General features: G+C 42.5%; 1 protein-coding gene across 1 annotated transcript; it reads left to right on the top strand.

Annotated features, from left to right (window-relative positions):
• The first annotated feature begins 5025 nt into the window (after positions 1-5025).
• jupa (junction plakoglobin a) lies at positions 5026-26831 on the top strand. The gene is made up of 16 exons (XM_074662137.1): positions 5026-5173; positions 15726-15774; positions 16362-16526; positions 16616-16866; positions 17219-17457; positions 18054-18255; positions 18630-18774; positions 18953-19056; positions 20112-20450; positions 20931-21077; positions 21233-21352; positions 21439-21589; positions 22587-22708; positions 22993-23032; positions 23657-23797; positions 25859-26831. The coding sequence occupies exons 2-15, from the start codon at positions 15765-15767 to the stop codon at positions 23788-23790; spliced, it is 2169 nt and encodes a 722-aa protein (XP_074518238.1). The 5' UTR covers positions 5026-5173; positions 15726-15764; the 3' UTR covers positions 23791-23797; positions 25859-26831.
• Positions 26832-26844: the final 13 nt, after the last annotated feature.

Raw genomic sequence — 26844 nt, 5'->3', positions numbered from 1 at the left:
GGTCATCTTTGAAGCGGGGCATTATGGGACATGTAGTTTTTGAACAAAGCGCATGTCTCCTTTCTGTACCGTACATTTCATGGAAGATAAATAATGCACTTTCAACCTTAACATGACCTGACCTTAAGTGTCTCATAATTCACTCAAAAGTCTAAAATGTCTTTCATTTTCATGTAACAGCCTTTAACTAATGTACATAGGCCAACGTATACATGCCAGGGTGGTGGTCTCATAGGAATTAAACAAGGCCCTATAGGAGAAACAGGTCACATGTGAGTATTTTAAGCCAGAGAAATCACACCAGTCTCTGGTGATATTTTTGGTTGTCCTATCTGACACGGATCATGGCTGCACAGCGAGTGTGGCCAAGAGGTAACATGCTTTCAGAACTAATAATACCAAAAAGCAAATCTATATAGTGTGCTCGAGAGGGTTTTCACTTCTAATAATTAAAACAAGCTATTATTTATAAGATGCAGTGTGTGTTGTTTCATTCTGCTAGTTTGTGTGGCATTAAAAGAAGTACTTTAGTTGAACTCAGCCTCCTCTCTCACTTTATCTGATTCATGTTTACTAGAAAGGACACTCATGTGACTGAACCAGAAGTTTGGCTATTTTAACCCTGACAGCCAACATCCAAGCTGGACCCTTCTCACTTTTGATACAGCCTGCAGTGCTGCATGTCGAGCAACTTTATTCATGAGTGTCTGTTTCCCTCTAGTGGTAAACGAATGAACTAAAATTAAAGGGTAACAATAACCAACTGTGTCATTAGACAAACAACATGGATGTATGACAAATTTCTTTCTTTGAACAAACTGCATCAAATCCCCCCCCCCCCCCCCCCCCCCCCACAAAAAAAAAAATAAAATAAAAAAAATAAAATAAAAATAAAAAACAAAAATAGAAATGCAGTGTCATAATCAAAAATATTAGCAGATGTAGACCTGCCTTCTTCCACCTTTAAAAAAAATACATGATACAAATGAAATACAAAATGAATAGTGCATTAAATCATAAAGCATCTGATGCACGCTAAGATAATACTACCACATTCTCTATGTATGTATCTCTATCTTGATTTTGAATTTGTATTTTTATTTCTTAACTTACAAAAATAATCAAATATGTTGCAAAAGCTCTAGTTGCTTTTTGTGGTGACAAAACTTAATGGATGTAAAGCTGGATGGATCCTGTCGGGTGATGTTGCCAAGGTGATGATAAGCAGGAGGGGACCAAGAATCGAACCCTGGAGGACACCTTAAGACGGGAGAACTGTCTTCAGGTTGTTTAGTTGTTTCTTCAGTCTTCAGACTACTCAAGCACTTTTACATCGTGAGTTGCATGCATCGACTCATGGCAGAGGCTGCAATGTAATGAGCAGTCGCTATTAACCATTAAACTAATCCCTTTCACACACCAATGGCACAACACCAGGGGCAACACAGTGATAAAGTGTCTTGCCCCAATATTTCGACTGAGAGATGACTGACTCCACCACTAAGCCACAGTTGTAGTTGTCGATATGAATGAACTGTTGTTGGTCAGCAAGGTGCGTTTTGTTTTGTTTGTTTTCCAGGCGGGAGGAACAAAGTGTGTGCTTTGTGGTATAGAAAGCAGCAGGGAGTTTTGGCAGAATGAGGATGTTGACATGACCGAAGTCTGAGGAGAGGAGAGAAGAGTGCTGGTGATTCTGAGGAGTCCTGTTTCTGTGCTGTGTTGAGAATAGAAACCAGACTGAAATGGTTCATAAAGAATGTTGTTGGGACTCTTCTCTGAGTGGGACTTGATTTGAGAGGCAAAAACACATTCCAGGATTTTTGACTGAAAGGGGGGAAGTTGGGGTTGGACCAGAAGTTACAAATACTGTCAGGATTAAATCCAGGTTTCTTGTAGATGGGGGTAACAGCTGCAAGTTTGAGTGCACGGAGGCGTGAACCAGGCTTGAGGGAGGGGTTAATGATTTTTTGTTATGAATGGGGAATTGGTTGGGAAACAGTTTTAAACAGACTGGATGAAATGAGTTTGAGACAACAAGTTAAATTCTTTATACCTATAGGGATGGTGTACAGTTTGGCTGGGAATACAGTGGTGAACTGAAACAGGTAGGGAGGGCGGTGAGAGTTGCGAAAATTTTAACAAATATTTTGTTTTAAAAATTAGAGAAGGCATTAAACTTTTGGCTGCAGTCTTCACCTGTTTTATCAACATAGTTATTTCTACTCTAGTTATAGTTATCTGTGTGTCTCTTCATACAGGTGGTTGACTCCAGCTCCACTCTCCATTGTTTTCAAACATTCCTCAGCAGACAGTATACAGCTTGGCTCTGTGTCTTCCATTTGTAAGTGATGATTAATAATTTACCCCAGGCTCAATCAGTCCAGTGAGCCAGTGGTCTGCTGCAGGCCACTTCCTCTCTCCCAAGGACAATGGGGCCATTTCCTGTGGGGAGGGGGAAGAGGACCAGCAAGAGTCAAACAGGCCAGTATTGTGAAGCAGAGACATCATATCAGTGTGCCTTGTCCTTGGAGTCAAAGATAGAATCAAGCTTATGGAGTGATTCATGGTCTCTTTGCTGGTGAGTGACAGGGTGTAGTCTGATGGACACTACAGAAGACATCTTACTGACTCCTGCCTTTATAAGGAAACATATGTAGGACTTATCAGGCTGTGAAATATCCACAAGGAATGTGACAGAGTTGGTAAATAAAGGAAATCTTGATGTGTTTAAGTATTACACACTAAGCCTGAAGAAGAGACACCATTAAAAAGTGCCAAATTCTAAATATTGAATCTGTGCTGCAGGTGTCTTTGATAAAGTCAGAATGAGCTGAAGTCCCACATGAATCCAACTCTTTAATTCCTGGCTAATTTTCAAAATAAAGAGGCTGCTGTGCTCAAAACAATAGCCCCATTCATGGTCCTGCTGCCTCTGTGTCCACTATCCCAGGATATCTGAGAGAGCTGAAACAAGACAAGACATGCAGGGGGAAAAGTAACAGATTAGAGGGTATGAAGTTATGAAGGCACTGTCCCATTCAGCTAAAAGTCTAATAAATGTCCCAAGAATGTGTACTGTGCCCTAAGCTGCTTTGAAGAGGAGGCTGTCAGTCAACACATTCACTCTGACAAATATAATGGCCTATAAAACCAGCAGTGGCCTTGTCCCCCCCTGACCCTGTCTCTTTCACTCTGAGAGGCACAGATGATGCCTGTCACAATGGTCACATAGGAGGAGCCATGACATTTAGCCCGAGGCATAATATATAACATCGCCTGACCTATCTGAGTCTGCAATACAGACTTAGTGTGGTACATTACTGAGGGAGACAGACATGCTGTGTTTAACATTTAACTAAACCATTACTGCCTTAAGGAGGAGGGTGCTAGATCCGCGCATCTTTGTCTGGACTCTGTCTCTTGAAAAAATAAAGAGACTAATAAATAAAAAAAAGAGTGAGCATTATTAAAGGTGTTATGGTTGTGCTAAGACACCCAATCCTACATTGTCAGTCCAGTCAGTGTAGATAACAAGAGAATGCAAGGGTCAGCTCAGCCTGAAGTGATGCCTCCAGACAATAACTCAGAACCAGTTTAGTGTTTTTGCTCACAGCTTGAATAAACTTTGTGAGGTGAAACAGTCCCATGTTAGAGGAAATTTAAGTTTCTATAGAGATGAAGGGCTTGTCCATTAATTGTGTAGCCTATTAAGTCACTCTTAAACTGTTCATAAGCCATTTATCATGTGTTTCATTAGATTATTTAGCATTCATTTTTTAATTTATTTGTTTGGTGGCCAATAAAAAATAATTAATTAATCACGAATCATCATATCTTATACATACTTCAATGCTAGTGAGCTGAGTACTTGGTTGGGAGTCGGTAGTGTTGCTTGAATAAAACACTCTATTTCAAGATTTTGTATCAGAAAAATTTTGGCCCCTTTTTTTATATTTTCTGGTGTATTGACACTACTATGAGCTCAGTTTGTACTAATATTGGCTCCATCTGAGGAAAAAAATGTTTTTTTTTTCTTTAATTAGACAATAAATTTGAATTAAGTCTGCTTGCATAAAAGTCTTTTGTAAAGTTGTCCATGCCACATGGGTAAACACACTTTATCTGACACCTACTCCAGAAAATGCTACAGATACTAAATTAACATTAAGGAAATAATAATTATATATATATAAGAAAATCACCTCAGCTCTTTCCTTCCTCTGTATTTCTTTCTTACCGAAACCTCCCATGAACCTATGATCAATGCGACCTGAAAACTCGTGAGATATCATTAATGCTGACTGTGTATACTTCTGTACTAATAGCGTGAGTAGCTGCTCTGACAGTGCACCGTTTCCCAGCTGCAGTGACTCATGCTGTTGTCTGGTTTCGTGTTGTAATTCAAGGCGTGGTCCGCCGTCCTACAGGTGCACCAAACGGTTGTCAGCACTCAGCGTTGTTGGAGTCACTTTCACCTAAAAAAAAAAAGCGACAGAATACTTTTTTTAAAAATGTGTCCCATCATCATTGATTTAAACGGTAAAGACAACAAACCTATGAAAGACATGCGGACACCTTTATTTGTATAATTTTCTTTACAGTGTTAATACATTCGACTTTCAAATTCAGCTCGCAGCTCTGTGGAGTCTGGGTCTGATGTTGATTTATATTCATCATTTTGACAAGTGACTTGATCCAGAAACTATTACTGATTAATTATTAGGTGAAATTAGCCATATTACATGAATTAAAATGTTTTACATTCACATTTTTGGCCGCATAACATTAAAAAACAAAGCATCAAGTTTGTGTTTACTTTATTGACTACAGTTCCTAACAATAAAAGCTCTGACTCTCTCTCTGTGTGTGTGTGTGTTTGTGTGTGTGTGTGTGTGTGTGTGTGTGTGTGTGTGTGTGTGTGTGTGTGTGTGTGTGTGTGTGTGTGTGTGTGTGTGTGTGTGTTGAGTTGTAGCAGGGTGGGGTCGGGTCGGGGGGCGGGGTCTGAGCTGAGGTGACGCTCCTGTTACACATTTTTGTTCAGAGGACTATCGGCCAGCAGCAGCAGCAGCAGCTGAATGTGAAGACAAGAAGGGAGGAATACAGAAAAGTGTCCTGGGCTGAAGAAACATCTGTAATTTGGAATAGAACTCAACACCGCTGTGTTTTTGGACAGGTAAGACGCCCTGAACACATGATTGTCTTCTCCAAATGTTTTTCTCCTCTTATTTAGTGGCTACACTCTTCTGTCATTGACACATGCGTTTTTTTCTGCTCATTTTGCGTGTCACAGTATCTGCCTCACTGTCAATACAACCGTGTGTGTTTTTCTAGTGGAATGTTTTGTTCCATTTTTTCTGTTTCTCACCTTGGAGCGAAACCAGCCTCATATTTGGCATTCATTTCCGCATGCCTCAAACTGACCACTGCTGTCGACTGTTTCGGTGTGACGGTGAAGCGCGAGCTTTCCTGGCGACAAAAGTTTCCCTCTCACGTTTAACTTGTAGTCTTTACGGCGAAAAGTGTCACAAACGCTTTTCTCTGATCTAAATGAAAACTACTTTACGGCTCCAGTATCGATCACTCAACCTGACGTCACTTGTCAATAGAGTCGCGATGTCAAAGTGCGTGAGCGCGCGCGTGTGAATGTGTTCTCGCGTGCGTGTGAAGCAGGTGATGAGGAATGGGACAGACTCACTTTTTTCTTAACTTTCTTTTTCTTAATCGACAGACTTTACAGGGATTACCAAGGAGATTGTGTTTCTAAGTAATAATCTCTGTCTTCTTTGGACTTTTCTTGGCCAGACAGCAACACAACATTTATGGGTAGCTCATACCGTTTAACTCGTTATTGACCAGCTGTTAACCCTCAAATTTAAACCATTAGATTATATTAGATGAAATCAAAATGCCTTTCAGACCTCTTATCTAGTTTTTCAGCTCTAGCAACAGTTGCCCAAGGCAATGATCTAACTTTGCAGGAGGGAGTTAGTTCCAGTTTACAGGCATGTGTAATGTATGACAATGAATTATTAATCACATCCCTAAAATGTGCTGGTGGTTATTATGAAGCTCATGGCTCCCACACAGCTGTTCACGCCAGTAGTGATGTCTCCAGGTGTTGCCAAATCTCCCATGATGTCATTACTTCAGTCTGCAGATCCGTCAGACTTTATAAGACAAGTGTTTTATGAATCATGCTGCTGAGTGACCTCAGGAGAACAAATCTAAATCTATTTCATTCAGTTAATCAGGGAATACGCTTAAATCAGCATTAGTCTAAATAACTTTGATCTTATCTTGTTTGTCTTAACTGAATTAGACAGTCACAGTTCCTTGGTATTGAACTTTATTGTCTGTTTAATTGAAACTCAACAAAGATGTAATCTGAAGAGGTTATACAGCTTTTCTTTTTGCTTTTGTCCATTGGGACATTAACACTGGTCTATTGTTCTTTGATTCAAATTGTAAGCAAGATAAAGAAGAGGACCAAAAGTAGTGCTAAACAAGTTGATGGCATTCCTCTTGTTTTTCGTCCAATGCGTCCAGCTGAGGCCGCTGAATGTGTGTCATGTTGAATAGGACAAGGTGCCAATACTTTCTGCCAGTCAGTCCTCTGCCAAGCTCACCCTGGGTCTGTGTCATCAAGTAGTGCAGCAGCAGACAGCACCCTGGATGGAAAGCTGTTCCTGTCTGCCCTCCAGGGAAGGGGCCGGCTGGATGGTGGGCTGGTGGTAGGGAAAGCGGGGGGAGCAGGGGGGCTTACTGTAGATTTCGCAGCTACAGCTGTGGTAGCACGGTGATTATCTCCCCCCTCCTGCTTAATTCCGTGATACTGTCCTACATTAGCAGAGCAAGAGGCCAGGAGATCCTTCAGTTTATAAATAGGTCTACACTTTGCAAAGGGGATTAGTGTATGGCATATACCCTGACCTCTTTGTTTAAGGATTTCTTTCTCTGAGGAGTCGCTGTCTTACCTCGTTGTTGTCTCTGTTCACCAGAGCCTGACTGAGTACTGTCCAGGGGCTCAGTTACGGCCTCTTGGCGCACACGTCTGGTGACCTGCTCTGTGTTTGCATAACACCCGACCTCCCCTGTGTTTGACTGTTCCCATGGAAGAAGGGACGCACTGAGATAAAGTTTCCCGTCAGCTATGATAGGGGTCTTTGAGGCTGAAGTCAAACCGAGTTGGCGTGACGGTATCAAAATCTCCATGGGGTTCCCTTCTAGAGGTTCCAGGAAAACTCTTCTTTCAGACAATGAGGTCGTCAAGCCTAAGCTGATCCATTCAACCAAGCTGTCTCCCAGACTCTTGGTGCTCTGATTGAATTATAATCTTTGAAAAATGAACGTAACACAAGAAACAGGTTGATCAATTTGTATTAGGTGGATGAATTAAGCTAGATAAATCAAGCAGGTGTAAAAAAAAAAAAAAATTGATTTCATGAAAAAGAGTTTATGTTCTGCATAAGAGTTTGGGCTCTTTGTTTAGTATGAATACAGTCCTTGAATCAGTGGCAGGATCGCCTGAAAACATCCATTCATATAAGAAATTCTGCTGTCACTGACAAAAGATAAAATCAGAAGCCTCTAGCAGAGCACAGCGGTATAATGCTGAGCAAGTAAAGCTGACTCTAGCCAGCTCAACGCTTCCCATGACGGCCCCTGAAATTAATTATTTACCTCCAACACTTCTCTTGCGTGGATCAAAGGGAGGAGAAAACGTCCCTTGTCTGAAACATCTGAGGCCTTAAGGCTGTTTCTTCCCATCACTTGCACTTTTGAATCAGTGTGAATGTCTGTCAGGTTGTTCACTTCCACTCAGCTCCTATCAAAGCTCAGTCCAAACACCCGTGCACCCATCCAATAGCTGCTGGAAATAGCTGAATCTGGCTGTTTTCTCCAGAACACATTAGAGATGATAATTTTTTCATCGCTGACGGCGGATCCAAGAAGGGAGGGAGTGAACCAGATTCCAGCTCTGACTCAAAAGATAAAGTTTTCACAGTTGGATGATTTGGCTGAGTCGTATTTCTCAGCGTAGTGGCTGTGATGAAGACTGTGGTGCGTGTTTTCCTCCTCCTCCTCCCTGTCCCTTAATTACACTTCTATGAGAGATTGAGGGGAGTAAGAACAGCTAGGGTGTGGTTGAAACGGAAAGCAAATTACCAGAGAAAGCGAAGTTACAACATATTATGCACATTTACTTCTAGATCTTACAAAGGGAAAAGCCTTTTGCTCCTTTTTGTCGAGTGTATCTTTCATAACTGAGCTTTCTGTTGTGCTCATGTTATTGTTGGATTTCGTGCTGTCACTGGTTGAGAAAGTTGTGCAATCCAGCGTGCTGTGAATACTTCACAGAGACCTGGATACAGTGGAAAGTGCACACAGTCAAAGCAGTCATTCTGGCTTTTTTGTCCTGATTTTTTGGAGGTAACTGTCTCAGAATAAAAGACCTTAATGTGCTGACCTTGCATGTGTGAGAATTTGTTTATCTGTCATTGGTAACACTGGCTTTCACTCCCCTGAAACATTTTGATGTTATGTTTCTTTATCATTTGTGTTTGCGAGAAAGACATTGTGAACTTGGGCTGTTTCTGAAGAAGTGCCGTACCCCACTACCACCACCACCACCACCACCAGACTTCTCCCCTGCTCTCTAAAGCACCCCCTCCCACTCCCTCGTGCCTCTAATCTCCCTGAAAAATTAATCATCTGTCACATCGCCTCAGTGCTCAGCCGCACACTGATGCGTAGCAGTCGCAGTTTAAGAAATAACTCCCCGTCAGGCCTTTAAACGGGGCTTTGGATGCAGCGCTGGCCACTAATCTTGGCCAGGGAACCCACAGAGGCATTTTGATGTGCTTCAGCCTTTTTGGTTCCATCCAACGGGGACGCTTGAGACCCGGTTTCCTTTTCACTCTGACAGCAGTCAATGGGACAATGCAGCTACTCTTTTCCTCTCTACCCCAAACAAAGTAACACAGAACCTCTCTGTGCTGTATCAGAGACTCAGTCTATCCACTTCCTTCCTATAGGGTCCAGCAAACAACATGGAGGGTTGGCCATCCTTCTTTCTGACAACGTAACCTCTCTGTAACACCCCAAAATACGAGTAACCAGGCATCATGTTTAAATATTCAACACTTGTGAAGTAAACCTGTAAGTTGACTTCAGTCTTGCTGGCGTGTTGTGTTTTCTTGATTCATAAAACAATCTTCAAATAAACTTCTCCTCCCCTCACATATCTGATAAGTAATAGACTATTTGTTGAATGCTGTGGTCTTTTAAATGAGCATTTAAAACCATGCAGGGTACACCCATTTTTTTCTTTTTTTCACTCTTTCCCTTCTTCTTTATCTGCCTGGCGTAATCTGATCCCGCTCGGCTCTCCAGCACCTCCTCTGAGGGAGCTCACATTTCCTTTGATTCACAGCGAGGTCCCACAGGGAGTAAACAACTGCTCACCAGCCAACATACTGAATCCACTGGCCTAATTTAACTCATTAAAGCGGCTGCAGTGAATCAACTGACAGATTAGGGTCCATTAACCATCTTGGTGCTTATTTTGCTCATCGGCATGCAGACTGGTGGATAACTTGTTGTTGGGGATGTTTCCAGATCAGGAAAGGAGGCAGAGCGAGTCGTTCGCTATCTGCCACGTTTCGACAAATTCAGTGTGTGTTGCTCATTGCACAGCAGCAGTATCTCGCTGTCTGTTCTTTCTCTGTGGGCTCTTGGCATGTCAGCGTTGCTATGGTCTGGATTTTATCAACTGCCTGTTACAGTCAATTGACAAATGCTCACCCTGAAAGAGTGAATGTCTTGTTCCCTTAAAAGTGAGCAGAAGTCGTGACACAGCCAGCAGCGGTTTGCAGCCATAGCTTTGTGTCCACAATGCGTAGGAACGTTCGTGAAGGTCCAACTTCTGCTAATAAACTTCCTCTCCGACCAGACAGCCCAGCATTGTTGGTGAGTCAGATATGTTGACCACCACTTCCTGTCACCCACCACAATAAATCCATTAGCTGTGCACCACTTCACATCCTCCCTTATTGATTTATAGCAAACAGCTATCCAGTGAGCCCCTCCTGCCTCCATTACAGGACCATGACAGGCACTGTGGGACAAGTGGGGGGATAGGGGGTGTGTGGTTTGGGGATCGGGGAGGTCAGTGGTTTGTGTTAAGCTGTATCCCATCGGGACGCCTGAACCCCAATCCTGAAATACAGAGAGCACAATGTCAACCTCACAGGCTCAGCTGGCTGCAGCAGCCATTAGCTGTGTGAGTGTGTGATGGTGTGCTAAAGTCATATGGGAAACTGTTGAGAGGAAGAGGAGTGTGGCTGCATTGCTTGTCAGGGGACATACATGTGACATCATGAGTGCGTGTGGGTGTGTAAGTGTAAGGGGGTCTCGGCCTTTATGTCATTAAATGGTGGATCCATGCAGATGGTGCAGGAAGCTTTACATATGTGTGTAACATAATCTGCTTTATTTGCATGTCAGCCTAAACATGACATCAGCGATCCTGTTAGCAGACACAGACATACAGATGTGGCTGAGGCTTTGGTCATCACACAACAGACAGAACATACAGCTCTCTACATTAGAGGTGACACACTTTCTCCAAAAGTTGGCGAGGGAAACTTAATAGATGCACAGACTTTTGTAAATGTCTTATGATGTCTTATTATTTCTGTCAATTTCTACTGGTGAAGCAACTTTGCCATACTTACATGCAAAGAAAGGTTTCACCAGAGTCCGAATAAGTAGTTTTAAAGATTCTGACCCAAATAAGGCAAAAGCCAATGATAGGCCAGGATACATCATTTTCCAGCTGCTCAGAGAAGCTCTGGTGTAAGACGGGGTGGCCAACCAATCAGAGACCAAGAGCCACAAAAAGAGTGAGTTTTTAATGTGTTTGAATTTGTACTTGGAACCAAAAGACAAATTTCTGTTTTTACTGCAGAAGAGATAAAATTCTATCCATCTATCTTTCCGTCTATCTATCTAGATAGATAGATAGATAGATAGATAGATAGATAGATAGATAGATAGATAGATAGATAGATAGATAGATATGAGCACATGAGCAGTTGAGAGGAGCACATGTAGAGAAGAGAAACCGAAACTTAAGTATAAGTCTCATCACCCAAGTATTGATCAATACTGACCCCAACGTTGGCATAAATCTATCACTACTTAATTTTAGATTGATAACAATCATAACAATATATACACATGTATTTTTATGAATGGATCCAAGAGCCACACATCCAAAGGCAAAGAGCCACATACGGCCACCCCTGGTGTAGGAGTTTAAGGAGCCTCTGGTGTTGCCAATCAGCTTTCAAGGGTAGACAAATTTGACACTGCAGCTAGCCTACAAGAAAGTTAGTGTTGGTGAGAAATTGCCAGTTCTTGCTTGATCAGCAATAATGTCTGGGACTAAAACTTTTTTTTATTCTTCTTCACTTTATTTCTAAATCAATAAAGACATGTTATGTTGCAAGTTTTTGAGGCTTGTTTTTGCTGACAGAGTGGGTTCATCCTGTAATCAGTCTTTATGCTTAACTTGGTTATCTGTCTCCCAACTCTTGCTTCACTGATAAGCAAATGGCAAAAAGCAGAAACTGATGAAAGGGAAAATGCTGCTAACCTGAGAAGTTAGCTTACTGTAGCGTTATGCAAAAGCAACTGTCAGTGAGGCTCACTGGTGTTACATGTGGGACTGCTTCCTTTTGTATTTGCCCTGCGATGTTTTTTAGGGGTGAAACTTATTAGTTCATCAATGCTAAGCTAAGCTAAGCTAACTTTATGGTTGCTTTTGTTTCTTAATTATTAACAGTCAGATGAGTGATATCAGTTTACCACCTTACTTTCAATTAATGTCAAACTATGCTCATTTACATTTGAGCTCATTCCTCTCCATGTAACTACACAGAGGGCAAATGTTGCGTGTTAACAGCCCTGCCTGACCCACAACCATGGAGCACAACATAAATCACTGTAAACTCTAATGTATGTTAAAAGGCTGTGAGGATACAACCAGAGGGCCTCTTCAAACATTCCCACCGAGACACAAAGACGACCTTAAGCCATCAAAGTCCCAAAACTGACATGGTTTAAAACTTTCCTGAGTTTGTATTCTGAAAGTTTATCGATCAGTAAGAAGACTTGCACCTGCAGTTTAGCCCCTCTGGCCATAAGGTGTATTTAGCCTCACCCAGTTAACTGGTACACCCACGCACTCTGCCACACCCTAGTCAAGAGCGAGTCACTGCTGGGGAGACACTCCCTGTGTAACATGCCTGTGGTTGGAGGGGGGCTGATGAGCAAACCTGTTCTCATGAGCCGGTGAATTATTCATCCATTGTCACAGCTGGGGTGTCCTCACAGTATCTGTTAGTTTCCTGACTTTCTGAGTGAGTCAGTCAGATAAGTTTAGAAGGGTTCATTCAGTGTTCGTAGAGTATCGAAACTATTCACTCCTCATCACAAGATTTACACACCAGCGTTTGACAGACTGAATGTACAACATGAGTGTGGAATGTGGCACTAATGTTTCAGCATCAACTGAACTATATCTACCTCTGCTTTTCTGCTACAGCCCACTCACTGCCACTTTTCAATGATACGCATTCCTGATTTTACCATGAAGGTGTTTTTTTTTCTCCTCAAACAGAGGCTGTTGCTAAAATCGGACAGTGGGAGGTGAAGAGTGGCAGATTTGTGTCCGGGGTGAAAAGTGTGGCGTCCATGTTGCTGCTTGTTGCTGTGGGTGGATGAATGGTTGTTAGGCCTGTGGTGGGAATAACAGTTACAGAGCAAGGTACGCTGAGAGTGAAAGGATGCGTCACTCATTAACTGGCAGAGAGCAAAGTCCAGGGTGAAGTGCATGATAAAGCCAGACACTTTGATCCAGTATTGAACAGTGCTCCAATTGCACAGCTACGACTTAAATAGAAATAATATAAGCATCATTTTACTACAGTTTATTATTTCAAGACCATTGTTGGATTTTCTTACATTCATGGCTCGAGCTGTAGTCATGAGTGTTATGGAAAAAAGGATTATCAGTAAACCCAAGAGGCAACAACCCTTATCAGCAAGCAGGCTAGTTTAGCCCCAGACATCAGATCGGTCAGCAGATAAAACCCCCACAGATCAGGGACTGAGCGGAGTTTCAGTTACCTAGGCAATACGCAGGGCGTGTCGCAGCATTGCAACAGTTGGCTGAACCCATTGCCTCGCCCAGGAAAACAAAGACTACACAAACACTGTCCCTGATTTACAGAGAGCAGGAGAGTTTTGTGTTAACATGCTGTGCGTGCTGTAATTCCTCTTCAGCAGTCGTCAAAGGGAGCAAAGCTGCAAATTTACCCTGTGAAAGCTTTTGTAAAAACACAATCTGAGGCCGTTTATTTCTGTCACTATTCCCTCTCCTGTTGTGTGTGTCTCGATGGCAGGCCCTCATTCTTGAAGAGGCCACACCTTTCGCTGGAAAGGTAGGGATACAGAGTGACTGTAAGCGTAGTTTCTGTCTGTGCATGTATGAATCAGGGCATTATCTATTGTATAGCATGCAGCTACAAGCACATCAGTCCTGTGAGGCCTGGTCTTGCAGGATTTCATGCCAGAAATACAGCTACTGAAGCTCACCAAGCCCTTGATTAATGTGAGTCTTACAATAAGTCATAAACACATCAACACATTTTTAATCTGTAGAGTCAGGTCAGCGTACAGATTTGGCTGAATGTTTGGATAAACCAGGTAGAAAGCTTGAGGAGTTTGGAGTTATTTATGAGCCTGAGTGCATGCCAGAACAAGAAAATTCAAGACAGACAAGTGATAATGAAAAACATGAAGTGCATGTGTTTCTCCTGTTCCACACACATTCTTTCACACATACAGGCTGCAGTGGAAAACAAAGCCCCCTGCCTGCTGAAGCCACAATGACACTTAACACAAACACACACACGCATGCACACACACACTGCTGTACATACATTGATGCCTGGAGGAGAAAAAGTGGGTGGGGTCAGCTGAGGGACTGAAACACACACACAACATGACACATCCCTATGCAAAGCCTGTGGGCCTAAAGATGAGGGCGTGGTGCTTTAACTAACATGAACAGTCCCAGTGAGAAGCAGCGAAACAAAGCAGTTCATCTCCGTACAAATTCTGCTCCTCCAAACCTGTCGATCAACTCTGATTACAGTTCTCAACACATTGTTAACTTGTGCTAGTACGAATGTGAGCAGAGGGGAAGGTGATAATTAAGGGCTTTATGGCTCATTTTATGCCAACACAGCAGCTTGACGCTGTGGATTTTAGCCCTGACTTGTTTTATTAGCTGTGAAGACGGAAGATAAGCAAAGTTGCTTATTGCATGGAATCGAGCCATTATCAGATGTCTCACCACAGAGCTTCAGGAAGAGTAATGTTTTCCACCTTTTTTGTCTGTCAAAGCCTTCGCTTGTTGACTTAACGTCTCCGCAGCCTCTGATATCGCCAGTGCATCTAACATGCCTGCAGAAATTTGCACACACCCTCTTGCGTGTAGAGCACAATGCGCCCAGCAGAGTTCTCAGCAAAGAGTCAGTCAGTGACTAGAAATGTCCAATCAAACTCGTAACTGGGACAGTAAAGGCATTGTGCAGTATTGGGCATATTTTACAAGAAGAAAGTAGTTATGAGGGGATGTCTGTGGTGGGTGACATTCATGCCAGAAATGAGAGGATAGGAATAAATTGCTATTTACAGTCTGTTGAGCCTCAAAACAAGAAAGGTTGCACTTTAGTGTTAATTTCGAGCTTGCAAACTTGCATGTGTAACTAAAATTACCATATTTGGAACTGTATTTTTGTGAAAGTCTGATTTTTTTTTTCTTTATCTCACAAAGTGGTTGCAGAAATGCCTTGATTCACAACACATGACCTAGTTTTATCATTTTTATCAGAAGTGCATTGCTCGATAGTACAGAGCATCACAATGTAGTAACTAAAACTGTATTGAGGAGAATCTGAGCTAATTTAGCTGGAAGAATAGAGAGCAAGATGAGGTCATGACAGAGGCTCAAACTTGCATCAACAAGCAGCACAGCAGTTACACAATCTGGAGCACAAATACGACTACACTACATGAGGAGTTCAGACTACATGCGCCTATCGAAGGAGACACACAGCAAGTTTGATAGAGTTTATGAAGTAAAACTTCAAAATGACAAACTTTAGTGGAAGTGTTTTCTTTAAGGCTTACATTTGACAAGGAGTCTGTTACTCTTTGTACACACACACACTTTTTTCCAGTGAAGCTTAAACCTGACAAGCAGGTTCCTGATTGCCATGCGTCAGCGGCAGGCTGCTCCCATGGCTGTATGGGCGGAGGTTTGGGGTGAAAGGTCACCTAGCATTCCTGACTTACAGCTGTCTCTCCGCCCACTTTGCCCTCTTTCCCTCTCCCCATGAGCCTCTGCTGCTGCTACGTGTTGTCATTTTCAGCTCAAAAAAAAAGGAGTGAGTGTTTCTGTTAAGGGCTCTGCTCGTGTGCTGTTTTTACTTCAGCTGCTTATGAAAACCAAAAGACAGTGTTGTGTAAGGGAGCAGAGACCTCACTGGAATAGTGGTTTATTCATGAACTGAAGCAGGATTGCACATTGTCATCATAATGGCGGTGAAATGTTCCTCTGAATCTTAACTTTGGCTCTGTGTGTTTTTCAGGTTTCCTTTGGTGTTGTTTGGTGATAACCGGGCACCAGGATGGCAATGAGTAAGTGACTTAAAAAAAAAGTTAAATTAATTTCAATCATATGCTTTTCCATGATGTCTGCATATTTAGCTTCAATGATACAGGATTTAGTTTCATTTTCTTTGGTAACACCTCATTCAACTTCTCCTTTAAAAAGGGAGTGTTGAATGTTTGGATTTTGACCTTTCCTACTTCCAACTATTGTTTTCATGTATTTATATCGAGGGTTACTTCCCAAATACAGACAAGTACAAAAGGTGAAATCTGTGAAACCTTTGTGAGCAGTTTGAGTTGAACACTTAGAGAGAAAATCCGAGGAGACACATAACATTAAACTGGAAATATTGTAATAACAAACGCATCCTAGGTTGTAGTGACGCTGTGCACCTTATGAATAGGCTGTCTAGCTTCAATTCCAACCTGCAGCCCTTTAACACATATCATTCCCTACTATCTCTTCCAGTTTCTTGGTGTGTCTAATGTCAGATCATCCTAATAAATGCATAATAATACCCAAAAAAACGTAAAAATAAAAAGTAAACAGACATGCGTCAGCGCTTAAAGAAAGTCACTATCATCTCATGCTTCTCTGTTTTCCTGCTCTGCAGTGAGTGAGGCTGGAAGTGGCATCTCTAAGGTGCAAGAGTGGCAGGAGGGGAGGTATGTCCTCGACTCTGGCATCAACTCTGGAGCCAACACAATCAGGGATGACGACGGTGAATTCACCACCAAGCACTACACCGTGACCTCTACCGTCACAACTGAGCAGCCCGGTGAGACAACATGAAAGACCAGATGATATACAGTGTCTGTCACACACTTCACTTATAAAGGCGAAGCTCATCCTCCGTCTTCTCCACAGATATAGACTCCATGATCGCTACTCGAGCTGCAAGAGTGCGTGCTGCGATGTTTCCAGAGACCGTGGAGGTAAGCACCAACATCCTGTCCACTCAGACAGACCCGTCCCAGATGACCAACGTCCAGAAGCTGGCAGAGCCGTCCCAGCTGCTCAAGGAGGCCATCGTCCATCTGATCAACTACCAGGATGACGCTGAGCTGGCCAGCCGCGCCATGCCTGAGCTCACCAAACTGCTCAATGACGAAGATACGGTGAGGAGCTCAAGACAACACAAATGTCCACAAACACGCATGAAATACACTTCATCAAAGTTTAACAGAGATATTTTTATCCTCTTATGGGATTGTTTTTCCTGGTGCTGCGCTAAGCTTAGCTGGTTAAGACATCAGACTGAAACTTTTTATCAAACACCCGACAAGAATTTTAGATTCCTACAGTTAAATTTACAGTATTACTTAAAGTCATCGGCTTAAACTGAAATATCTTCACCTTAAATACTGAAAATTCTGGAAACCAGAAAAGGAGTCAAACGACGCTGAATCACTGTTAAGTGTTTTTCCGGAAGCTAAAGTCGACTCTTCATCTCCCGTCTTTTTCTACCAGTTGGTGGTCAGCAAGGCTGCACAGATCGTCAACCAGCTCACCCGCAAGGAGGCGTCCCGACGTGTGATGATGCAGTCCCCGCAGATGGTGTCAGCGGTGGTGCGGGCGATGCAGAACACAAGCGACATGGAGACGGCCCGGGCTACAGCCAGCATCCTGCACAACCTGTCCCACCAGAGAGAGGGCCTGCTCTCCATCTTTAAGTCTGGAGGCATCCCCGCTCTGGTCCGCATGCTGAGGTACTTTGGGATAAAACCAAGCAAACATTGATCTTTGGTACAACTTGGTTTGTTGCTTATAAAATCTGTAACTTTGAGATTGATTCGTATTTAATTTTCTTTTTTATAAGTTACAAGTAACATCAACATTTATTCAGTGATAACTCACATAAAGCAGGTGAACACATAAATAATCTACCAATGAGAAAACACCTTACAGAAGTGTTTGTTTTTGCCATTTCAGCTGCTCCACCCTCTGTTTTATGTTTCGTAAAATCCTGAGCTACTGAACAGCACAGTACATTAAAGGAGGTCTGACTTACTCTAAAAAGGATTGCAGTGAATAGATAATAAACAAAAGAAAACCATATTGGAAATGTTAGAATCAAGTTAAGTCTGAGCTGGATGGCATTAAGGAAGAACAAAAGAGCTATATGCTCAAGTAGAAGTAAAAATCAAAAGGCTAAAGGAGCAGAGAAGTAAAAGTAACCACTTGAGACGCACTGACTGATGGTATCCATGAACTCGTCCAGCAGTGGAATTTTTCTGCAACTTGTGGCAACATGACACGCTTCTATAAATGACTAACATATAACTGACACACGTCTCTCCCTCAGCTCTCCCATGGAGTCTGTGCTCTTCTACGCCATCACCACGCTCCACAACCTGCTGCTTCACCAGGAAGGAGCCAAGATGGCGGTGCGTCTGGCTGACGGTCTGCAGAAGATGGTTCCCCTCTTGAATAAGACCAACCCCAAGTTCCTGGCCATCACCACAGACTGTCTGCAGCTGCTGTCTTACGGCAACCAGGAGAGCAAGGTGTGTGTGTGTGGTTTTCGTTGGTGTGTGTGTGTGAGAAAATGACTGCTGCTCCTGATATGAGTCAGGTGTTGTAACCTGATGCTGTTCAGGCTGTGGTAGCTTGAGTGTGTTTTGTTTTGTATTGGGTGTGGCATGTGAAAGGTGTGGTTCAGATGCTGGCACAGCGAAGGTTTGGGTGTGGTTATGATGTCGTAAAATTTGAGATAATTAACTGCTGTTTATTTGGCCGCAGAGGGCAAAGCTTTGGAAAATACCTTTCTTTATTAATGGATCCTTAGTGTCAAACTGTTCATACCACCTATTCTTTGTAAGCCTACACATACTCAAACATCTCCTCTGTGTCTTCCTCTCTGTCTTCTTCTCTCACACAGCTCATCATCCTCGCTAACAGGGGTCCCGAGGGTCTGGTTCACATCATGAGGAACTACAACTATGAGAAGCTGCTGTGGACAACAAGCCGTGTGCTCAAAGTCCTCTCTGTGTGCCCCAGCAACAAACCCGCCATTGTTGAGGCTGGTATGTAGTGTGTGTTTTCTGAGCCTGTGTGTGTACACCTGTGTGTCAGGCAGTCATACAGGTGTTTCCACTTTTTAGCTTCTGCGCTGCCTCCTTTTGGCTTCATGTCCATGATGTGACAGCGTAATTGATTAAATGATGTTGAGAGCGTAGTGATCTAACCTCTCTGTTCCTGCAGGTGGGATGCAGGCTCTGGGTAAACACCTGTCAGGACCCAGCACCCGTCTGCAGCAGAACTGTCTGTGGACGCTCAGGAACCTGTCTGATGCTGCTACCAAGCAGGTCCGTGCTCACACTCACACTCATTGTCACGTTTCTCCTACTCTCCTCCAACCTGCCACACCAGGTCTTTAAAGGTCCCATATTCTGCTCCTTTTCTGCAGTTTAATCTGGATCATTGATGTCTTCATGAAATGGTGGTAACATGTTTTGGTCCAAAAAGCCAATAAATCAAGCACAGCAGCATTGTTTCCAGGCTCTCATAGCCCCTCTGTTCAGAACGCTCTGATTTAGTGGGCGTGACCTTTATATGTAAATGAGCCACTGCTGATACCGCCCCGCTCTTCCACGTCACTGAGAGCGGCGCCACGAGCTCCAAGTGCACAATGTTTAGAAAACAGCGAAGCTCGTTTACCGTAACATTACAGACTAAAACAACAGGCTAACCACAGCTAAAGTTAGCATCCTGAAGCTAGCACAGAGACAGGGGGGACATTGAGGAAAAGCTCTTACATCTGCTCCACAGCACACAGCATTTAAAATACTCACATTTCAGGTTTGTTGGCGGATGGTTGGTAATGCAGCTGGATTCAGGACCAGTCTATTCACTAGCCCTATGTTGTACTGTACAAAGCTGGAAAAGCAGTCGGCCATGAAGTGACTAGCACACACATGCACAGTTTTACTGAGTGTAGCTGGAACATTTCTCTCATAAATGAACTCTAGCCCATTAGTCTTGTCTTCTTCTGAGATGGGAAGCTTTTGCATGGAACTATGTGGCTGTTTACAACCAAAAACAGAGCAGTGATGGCTCTTCAACTTTGGCAACTTTGGCGGGGGCGAGGAGTGGGCAGGGAGGACCAATCAGGTCAGGCTTGCTCCTGATTGGTCAAAAAAGGGAATCGGTGACATCGGCAAATCCCTGGAAATTCCAAACAGTTCGTTTTAGGTCAGGATTTTACATTCACAAGCACTACTAAGTACAGGTTTTGTCATTAAATATCACATTTTGTGGGCTGAGAGGAAAGCCAAAGACCCACAAATTTCACTATAAGACTTAATGACGTGATTTTTGCATAATATGAGACCTTTAATAATTGTCCTCCAATCATTTCCAGGAGGGAATGGACGGCCTGCTGCAGACACTGGTCGGCCTCCTCAGCTCAGATGACATCAACATGCTCACTTGCTCCACTGGCATCCTGTCCAACCTCACATGCAACAACGCCAACAACAAGTCCCTGGTTACCATGAACAACGGCGTGGAGTCTCTGATCCACGCCATACTGCGTGCCGGTGAGAAGGAGGATGTGACCGAACCTGCTGTGTGCGCTCTGCGCCACCTGACCTCCCGCCACCAACAGGCTGAGCTGGCACAGAACGCTGTGAGACAACACTACGGCATCCCCGCCATCGTCAAGCTGCTCAACCAACCCTACTACTGGCCTGTCATCAAGGTAGAAAGGAGTGGAAAATCCTGTAAAAATGATTTCTGTTCACCATTCAATTTACACAACATCGTATTGACCTGAAAAATGAAATGATGTGTGAAGTGTTTTCTTACTGAGACAACAGAGCTGAAAGAAAAAGACCAGAGGGGAGAGTAACAGAAAGACAGTTAAATAACACACCAAGAAATGAATGGGCTTTGTCAAAAGGAAATGTCTGTGTAAAATGAGGAGGAGTAGACAGATGGACAGAGAGGACAGAAGGTTGGGCTGCAGGCCAGAGTCTCACTCAGCCTGAAAGAGCATGAAATGCACATGACAGCAGGAACAGTATGTTTGACGAGACCGGGCATCATGGAGAAGAATAATCAATTTGTGCAAAACAGAAGCTTGAATCTGTTTGTCAGCTTGGTTTGATTCACTGAAGACTGAGAGAGACCAAGTCATAAGTGCTTCATAAGTGTCAATGCCTCTCCTTCTCGCCTTAAGGCTGTGGTCGGCCTGATCCGCAACCTGGCGCTGTGCCCGGAGAACCAGGCTCCTCTAAGAGACGCTGGAGCAATCCCCCGCCTGGTCAACCTGCTCCTCAAAGCCCACCAGGACGCCCAGAAATCATCCGCCCAGCAGACCTACCAGGTACATGAGGAGCTTGTCTCACAGGATGGTTGTGATCACTGGAAAAAGAAACACAACCTCTGTGATTTAGGGATGTTGGGAAAAAAGAAATTGTGAATAATTGAGGATTGTATGTATGCTTGGGTAACATTTGTTCTTGGCACGCTGCTCCTCAGGATGGAGTGAGGATGGAGGAGATTGTGGAGGGCTGCACAGGAGCTCTGCACATCCTGGCCAGGGACCCCACTAACAGGGCAGAGATCGCCAACCTGCAGACCATTCCTCTGTTTGTGCAGGTAACAAAGGAAACTAAGGCTTTTTGTCGGATCAGTAAATTCCTGAAGTTTCCACTCATTTCTCTTTCTCTCTTTCTCCTCTGCAGCTCCTTTATTCTCCAGTGGATAACGTGAAGCGTGTGGCGGCGGGCGTCCTGTGCGAGCTGGCTCTGGACAAAACATCAGCTGAGATGATTGATGCAGAGGGAGCCTCAGCTCCACTGATGGACCTGCTCCACTCCAACAACGAGGGCATTGGTAAGACGCTCAGATAATGCACTGACCATCGCTGACCATAATGTAGCATTTAGTCAGAGGTGGAAAGAAACAATTTACACAAGTGCAGGGCTTACAGTAAGTGCACATCAGGTGCTCTGCTCCTCTTGACTTCTTTGTTTTGTGACTCTTTTAATCTATAACATCTCAGATCCATGTTTATTACATGTTCAGTTTGAAGAAGACTTAATAAATAAGAAGTAGGATGCAGTGTTTGAGTTTATTCTAGATATTCTGCTCATTGACTTCATGAAATATGTAAAACTTGGTACAAGTTACAAATAAATTATTAAAGAGGAAACATTCTGGAGATCATTTTGCACTCAAAGCAAAGACAACGTTTGTATCAGAGGAGCAGGAGGATGTTAGATTTACAACATTCAAAAGTTTCTTTAATTAGATTAAAGTATGTTTTTATGTTTTCTTTTGTTGTTTATCTACCTTATTATGTTTTTATGTTGTAAAATTGCGTAATTTGCTAAGACTTACTTGAGGACTGGTGCTCTGTAAAAGTTCTTGAAGGTATGCTCTCACCTTCCTCTACTATGAGAGGGGAGGAGACTCATCAAACTTCATTTCTAAACAGTAGTGTTCTCTGTTACACGTCTCTTGGGGCTCTTCTTAAATTGCATTTTGCGGTATGATTGCAGACTGAGAAAGCTCATTAGCCCACATGAAAAATGTATTAAACTCCCTCAATCTACAGTTTACGCTCAGTGTTTGTTTTTGTCAAAGTTGTGTTATCATAATACCTCAGAGAACACAACTGCATTAACACTGAAACACACACCTGCAGATATTTGCACAATCCCTATAATAATTTTATTAACTCTTAATCTGCAAAACTTCAATCTTCGTTCCAAAGATAGACCAAAGTTGTTTTGCAGTCAGCTCTCCCACACAGTTACACGTCTCTTCATAAATTAGTGGTAAATTACTTTGCATCTCATTGATTGTGCTCTGTTTTTCTCCCGCTCAGCTACCTACGCTGCTGCCGTGCTCTTCCGTATCTCTGAGGATAAGAACTCAGACTACAGGAAGCGCGTGTCCGTGGAGCTTACACACTCTCTGTTCAGACACGACCCGGCTGCCTGGGAAATGGTGAGTGTATGGCGTCCTCTGCTGCCAGGATGTAACAACTGAACGTTCAAAATATTTCCTGGATGTGTTTTTTGAACATGTAGCAGCAGCTGGTTTGACATCAGACTCACTTTGAAACCACTCATACAATGCTGATAACATCAAGAAGCAACAAAAGCAGATTGTCAATTCATCTTTTTATTCTTCTGATAACTTTGTGTAATACTTTAATAACTATAAATAATCATCCTAAGTGTGACAATGCTGCCTTTTTTAACCTCTCCTCTCTCCTGACCTCCCTTCAGGCCCACAACAGTCTCCCAGCAGAGGGACCATATCCAGATGGTGAGTAACTATGTTTGAAATGTGCACACGCGGCACATTCTTCAGCTTTGGGTCACTCCACCGCAGGGAGTGACTGCAGTGTTAACGTGCCGTAAATCAGCTCGCAGGATGTCCTCCCGCTGTATCATTTCACAGCAAAAGTGACGTTTCCTTCTGTTCAATGATACTCTTTGGATTCTCAGCAATCTAAGCAGATTGGGTCTTTTTTATTTTTCACCCTCCCTGAAACTTCTGACTCAGATCAATCACTGAATCCGTCGACCTTTTGAAGCTGTATTCTGTACAGCTGATGTTGAGTTTCTTGCCAAGTCTAAAATGTTTTTCTGTGTTTTCACTCTTCTCCCTCTCTTTGCTCCTCTCCTTGTATGGCTGAGGTATTTTCTGTCTCCTCAGAGCAGAGAGACCCTCAGGGGGGAAAGGATCAGGGTCTTCTCTCTATCTCTCTGATCACTGTGTTTCAAAATGTTCCTAAAAAGGGGAATACGTCAGGTTATTTTTCTCTCTGCTTACTTTCATTCTGCTGTTGCCATTATTATGACAGATGTGTTAAATTAGCCATGGCAAATTGCCTGTAATCTGCTCTTTTAGTGTGCATCGAGTGATGAAATAATGAATCTGTTGCAGAGCTGGATGCTGGTTTCCAGGGTTACGGAGGGTATGCAGGTGACATGCCTATGGACGGCATGGATGGAGGCATGATGCACGACGATTACCCACCCAGCATGCCTTACGATAGACAAGCATACCCTGAATACTGACCTTCAGGTGAGTGTATTCAAAAGAGTTAGTCACATTTTTATCAGGAAACTAAACCAGAGTGTGCAGGTTGTTCCCTGTAGAGATTAGAGGCTGATAACTCGAGTCTGATCAGCTCGCTCAGGAACATGTGGAAGGGATTTGAATGCAGAGATGGCAAGTAATGAAGTACAAATACTCCGTTACTGTACATAAGTAGAAATTTTAGGTACTTTGTACTTTAAGAACCATTTTCTCTGAAGACTTTTTACTTTTGCTTAATTACATTTTCAACATAAATATCAGTACTTTCTACTCCTCACATTTCCCAAAAGAAGCTCGTTACTATAAATATAAAGCCTGGGTCTATATATATATATTTTTTTGGCACCGCAACATCATTGTTAGAGCAGGTCTGTCACACACAATAAACCACTAACGTCGTTCAAGCAGCTGCATGGGATGGACAGTGGTGAGATTCCCACACAGTCACAGTAGCAGCACCCATGGCCTTATTTGAAAGAGCTTTTTGAGTTTGTTGGTGCTAAAAACAACTCCTGGCATATGCGTTGCATCTTGTGCAAACCAAAACTACAGGAAGTATTTGCGTTCAAGAACAGTCCATTAAGTACATTAGGACACTTGGCAGGTAGTTTTTGTCCAAACAATAACGTTGCTAAAGTAGATTCCATATAAATTATCCTGTGTTTACAGTCAGTGAATCGTGCAATATGAATACTTTTTACTTTTAAAAGCATATTTCAGAGCCTGTACTTTTTACTTTTACTCAAGCTGTATTTTTCACATAGGTATTTTACTTCTACTCAAGTAAGGAATCATGGTGTTTTTGCCATCTCTGTTTGAATGAGAGTGTGTGAGCATCATGGGCAAACCTTCAACCAGACTACTTTGTAGAAAGCTTATCATAATATACCGGGACATGATACAGGAAAAAAAATCTCTACAGTACAAAACAGACCGTAAATGAAATGAGATGTAGAATTGAAATTTATATAAAGTGAACGATGCTAAAAACGTTAATATAACAACGTATACTTGGAAGTCAACTAATTTTTAAAAGTAAATTCATGCAAGAATTTGAAGAATCTGTTGGCTGACTAAATCTTGTCCCACTAACTGAAAACTGAAAACCACAGACACCTAAAGTGGTGACAGTAATGCTTTGTAATGTAGCACAATAATCTAATGTAGTGGTACCGCATCAAAAAACTGTATGGATAGATGTTCCACTATCATATACTGAAAACCTGGGGTTGTGAAGATAACTTAACAGATTTACTCCAGCTGGTTGTAGGGATGGGTACCTTTCACATTTGAAATGATATGGTACCGATGCCCAGTACCTGGCAATCTGTATCGGTACTCAACGGTACCAATTTTTGGTACTTTCTTGTGTTTATGTGGTAAAAAAATATAAATCTGTTTAACAATAAAATGTTTTTTTTTCAGTTTAACATTTTTAGTCTTCAATATACAAACTTGTAATGTTGTGTTCATGTCCAGCATGGAAAATCCCCCACTCTTCCGCTCCCTCACAGTCACAAGGATGAGTTTAGGTACCTAAACATGGTACGTTTTGATTTTACGTGAATCGGTATTCGGTACTTTTGACAGAATTCGGTCGGTACCTATAAACAAACCAAAAGTACCAATTCGGTACACATCCCTAGCTGGTTGCTTCCTTTGTAGGTTTGAGTTCAATGAAACTTCAGTTGATGTGGTATTTAGGAAATACATGCTGCATCTGAAAACTTTTCCCACTAGAACATTTGTTAGTGAAATCCTGTATTTTAAAGTTAAACATGTGAAATCGTTTTTTTTCTTTGTCCACTTTATAAAACTTTCAAGAGTTCAGGTGGCAGGAGGTAGGACTTTCTGTAAGAGTCAAATACAGTTTGGACTTAGTCAAGGCTATTTATAAAGGAGGTTTCTATCCTTAGTGAGAAGTTTACATGGTCAGAGCATATTAATATGGTGTTTCTGCTCTACATGATTTATTTTGAATAGCTTGTCTGTTGGAGAGGTGCTTCAAAGTATTTTTTTGTTGATTTCTTTTTCTTCCTCTTTTAGGAACAGAGAGGAGGTGAGAGGGCAGGTGCAGGAGCTGACGTTGGACGTAACACGACGATGAAGAGAACGCAATCGTCACTCAAGATTATCCCTTCAGCTCTCAGCCTGATGTAATATATGCAATTATCACTGAGTACGGGACTCATAATGTTAACAGGGCTCAACTTTGTTTTATAGCATAATTTTGCTGATTTATTCTGACGACGCTTGTAGGCTTCAAAGAGTGTGTGTGCGAGTGTGAGAGAGTATGTGAGCTGAGTTTGTGTGTGTGTGTGTGTGTGTGTAGGTTTATGCTTTTGGGTGGGTATTCTATGCCAAAGAGATTTTATTTTGTGATGATAATCATGTAGCTTCTTCTTTTTTAAGAAAAGTTAAAAAAAAAAGAGAATAATAGTTGAAAACACTGCCAGAGGTGGCTCTACGTGCACGGTGCACCTGCTCACCGCTCTCTTCCTTTCTTTAACGCCTTCGTAACAGACACTGCTGTTTACGCTGCAGTTTGACACTATATACTGTCGACTTTCTCCCACTGTGAGAGGGCGAGGTGCACACGCCTCTGTCTCTCTCTCAGCACTAGTTCAGTAGGAGTGAACAAACGATGAGATGTGGAGGTCGGTGAGACCTTTCAGAGAAACGTGTGGGGCCGCCCCTGACGCTCATGTACTGTGGATTTCTTTTAGAGTGTAGATGTTTGTTTTTATTAAATGTATCTCATCTTTTATAAGTTATTCACGGGGAAAGAGTCTCATAATCCTGCATTACCAGAATATTAACAAAGCTGTCTCTTATTATAATCTGATTATTAAAAAAAGGAAGATTCTGTGAGTGTGAGTGTAAAAATCAGCGTATGAAAAGGTAGTCAGGGTCGGCCCTACAGCTGGAGAAAACTACTGACAGGAAATTTTGTCTTTCTACTTAACGAGAGTTTTTACTGAAATTTTGTTTAATAAAAATAAAGGATTTATCGAAAGTATGTTTTTGTCAGT

Source organism: Halichoeres trimaculatus, unplaced genomic scaffold, assembly GCF_033239565.1.
Source record: "Halichoeres trimaculatus isolate MK-OKI-2021-1 unplaced genomic scaffold, fHalTri1.1 fHalTri1_scaffold_2, whole genome shotgun sequence".
Lineage (NCBI taxonomy): Eukaryota > Metazoa > Chordata > Actinopteri > Labriformes > Labridae > Halichoeres > Halichoeres trimaculatus.
The sequence above is the reverse complement of the archived record's forward strand: the minus strand, read 5'-3'. Positions and strand labels throughout refer to the sequence as shown.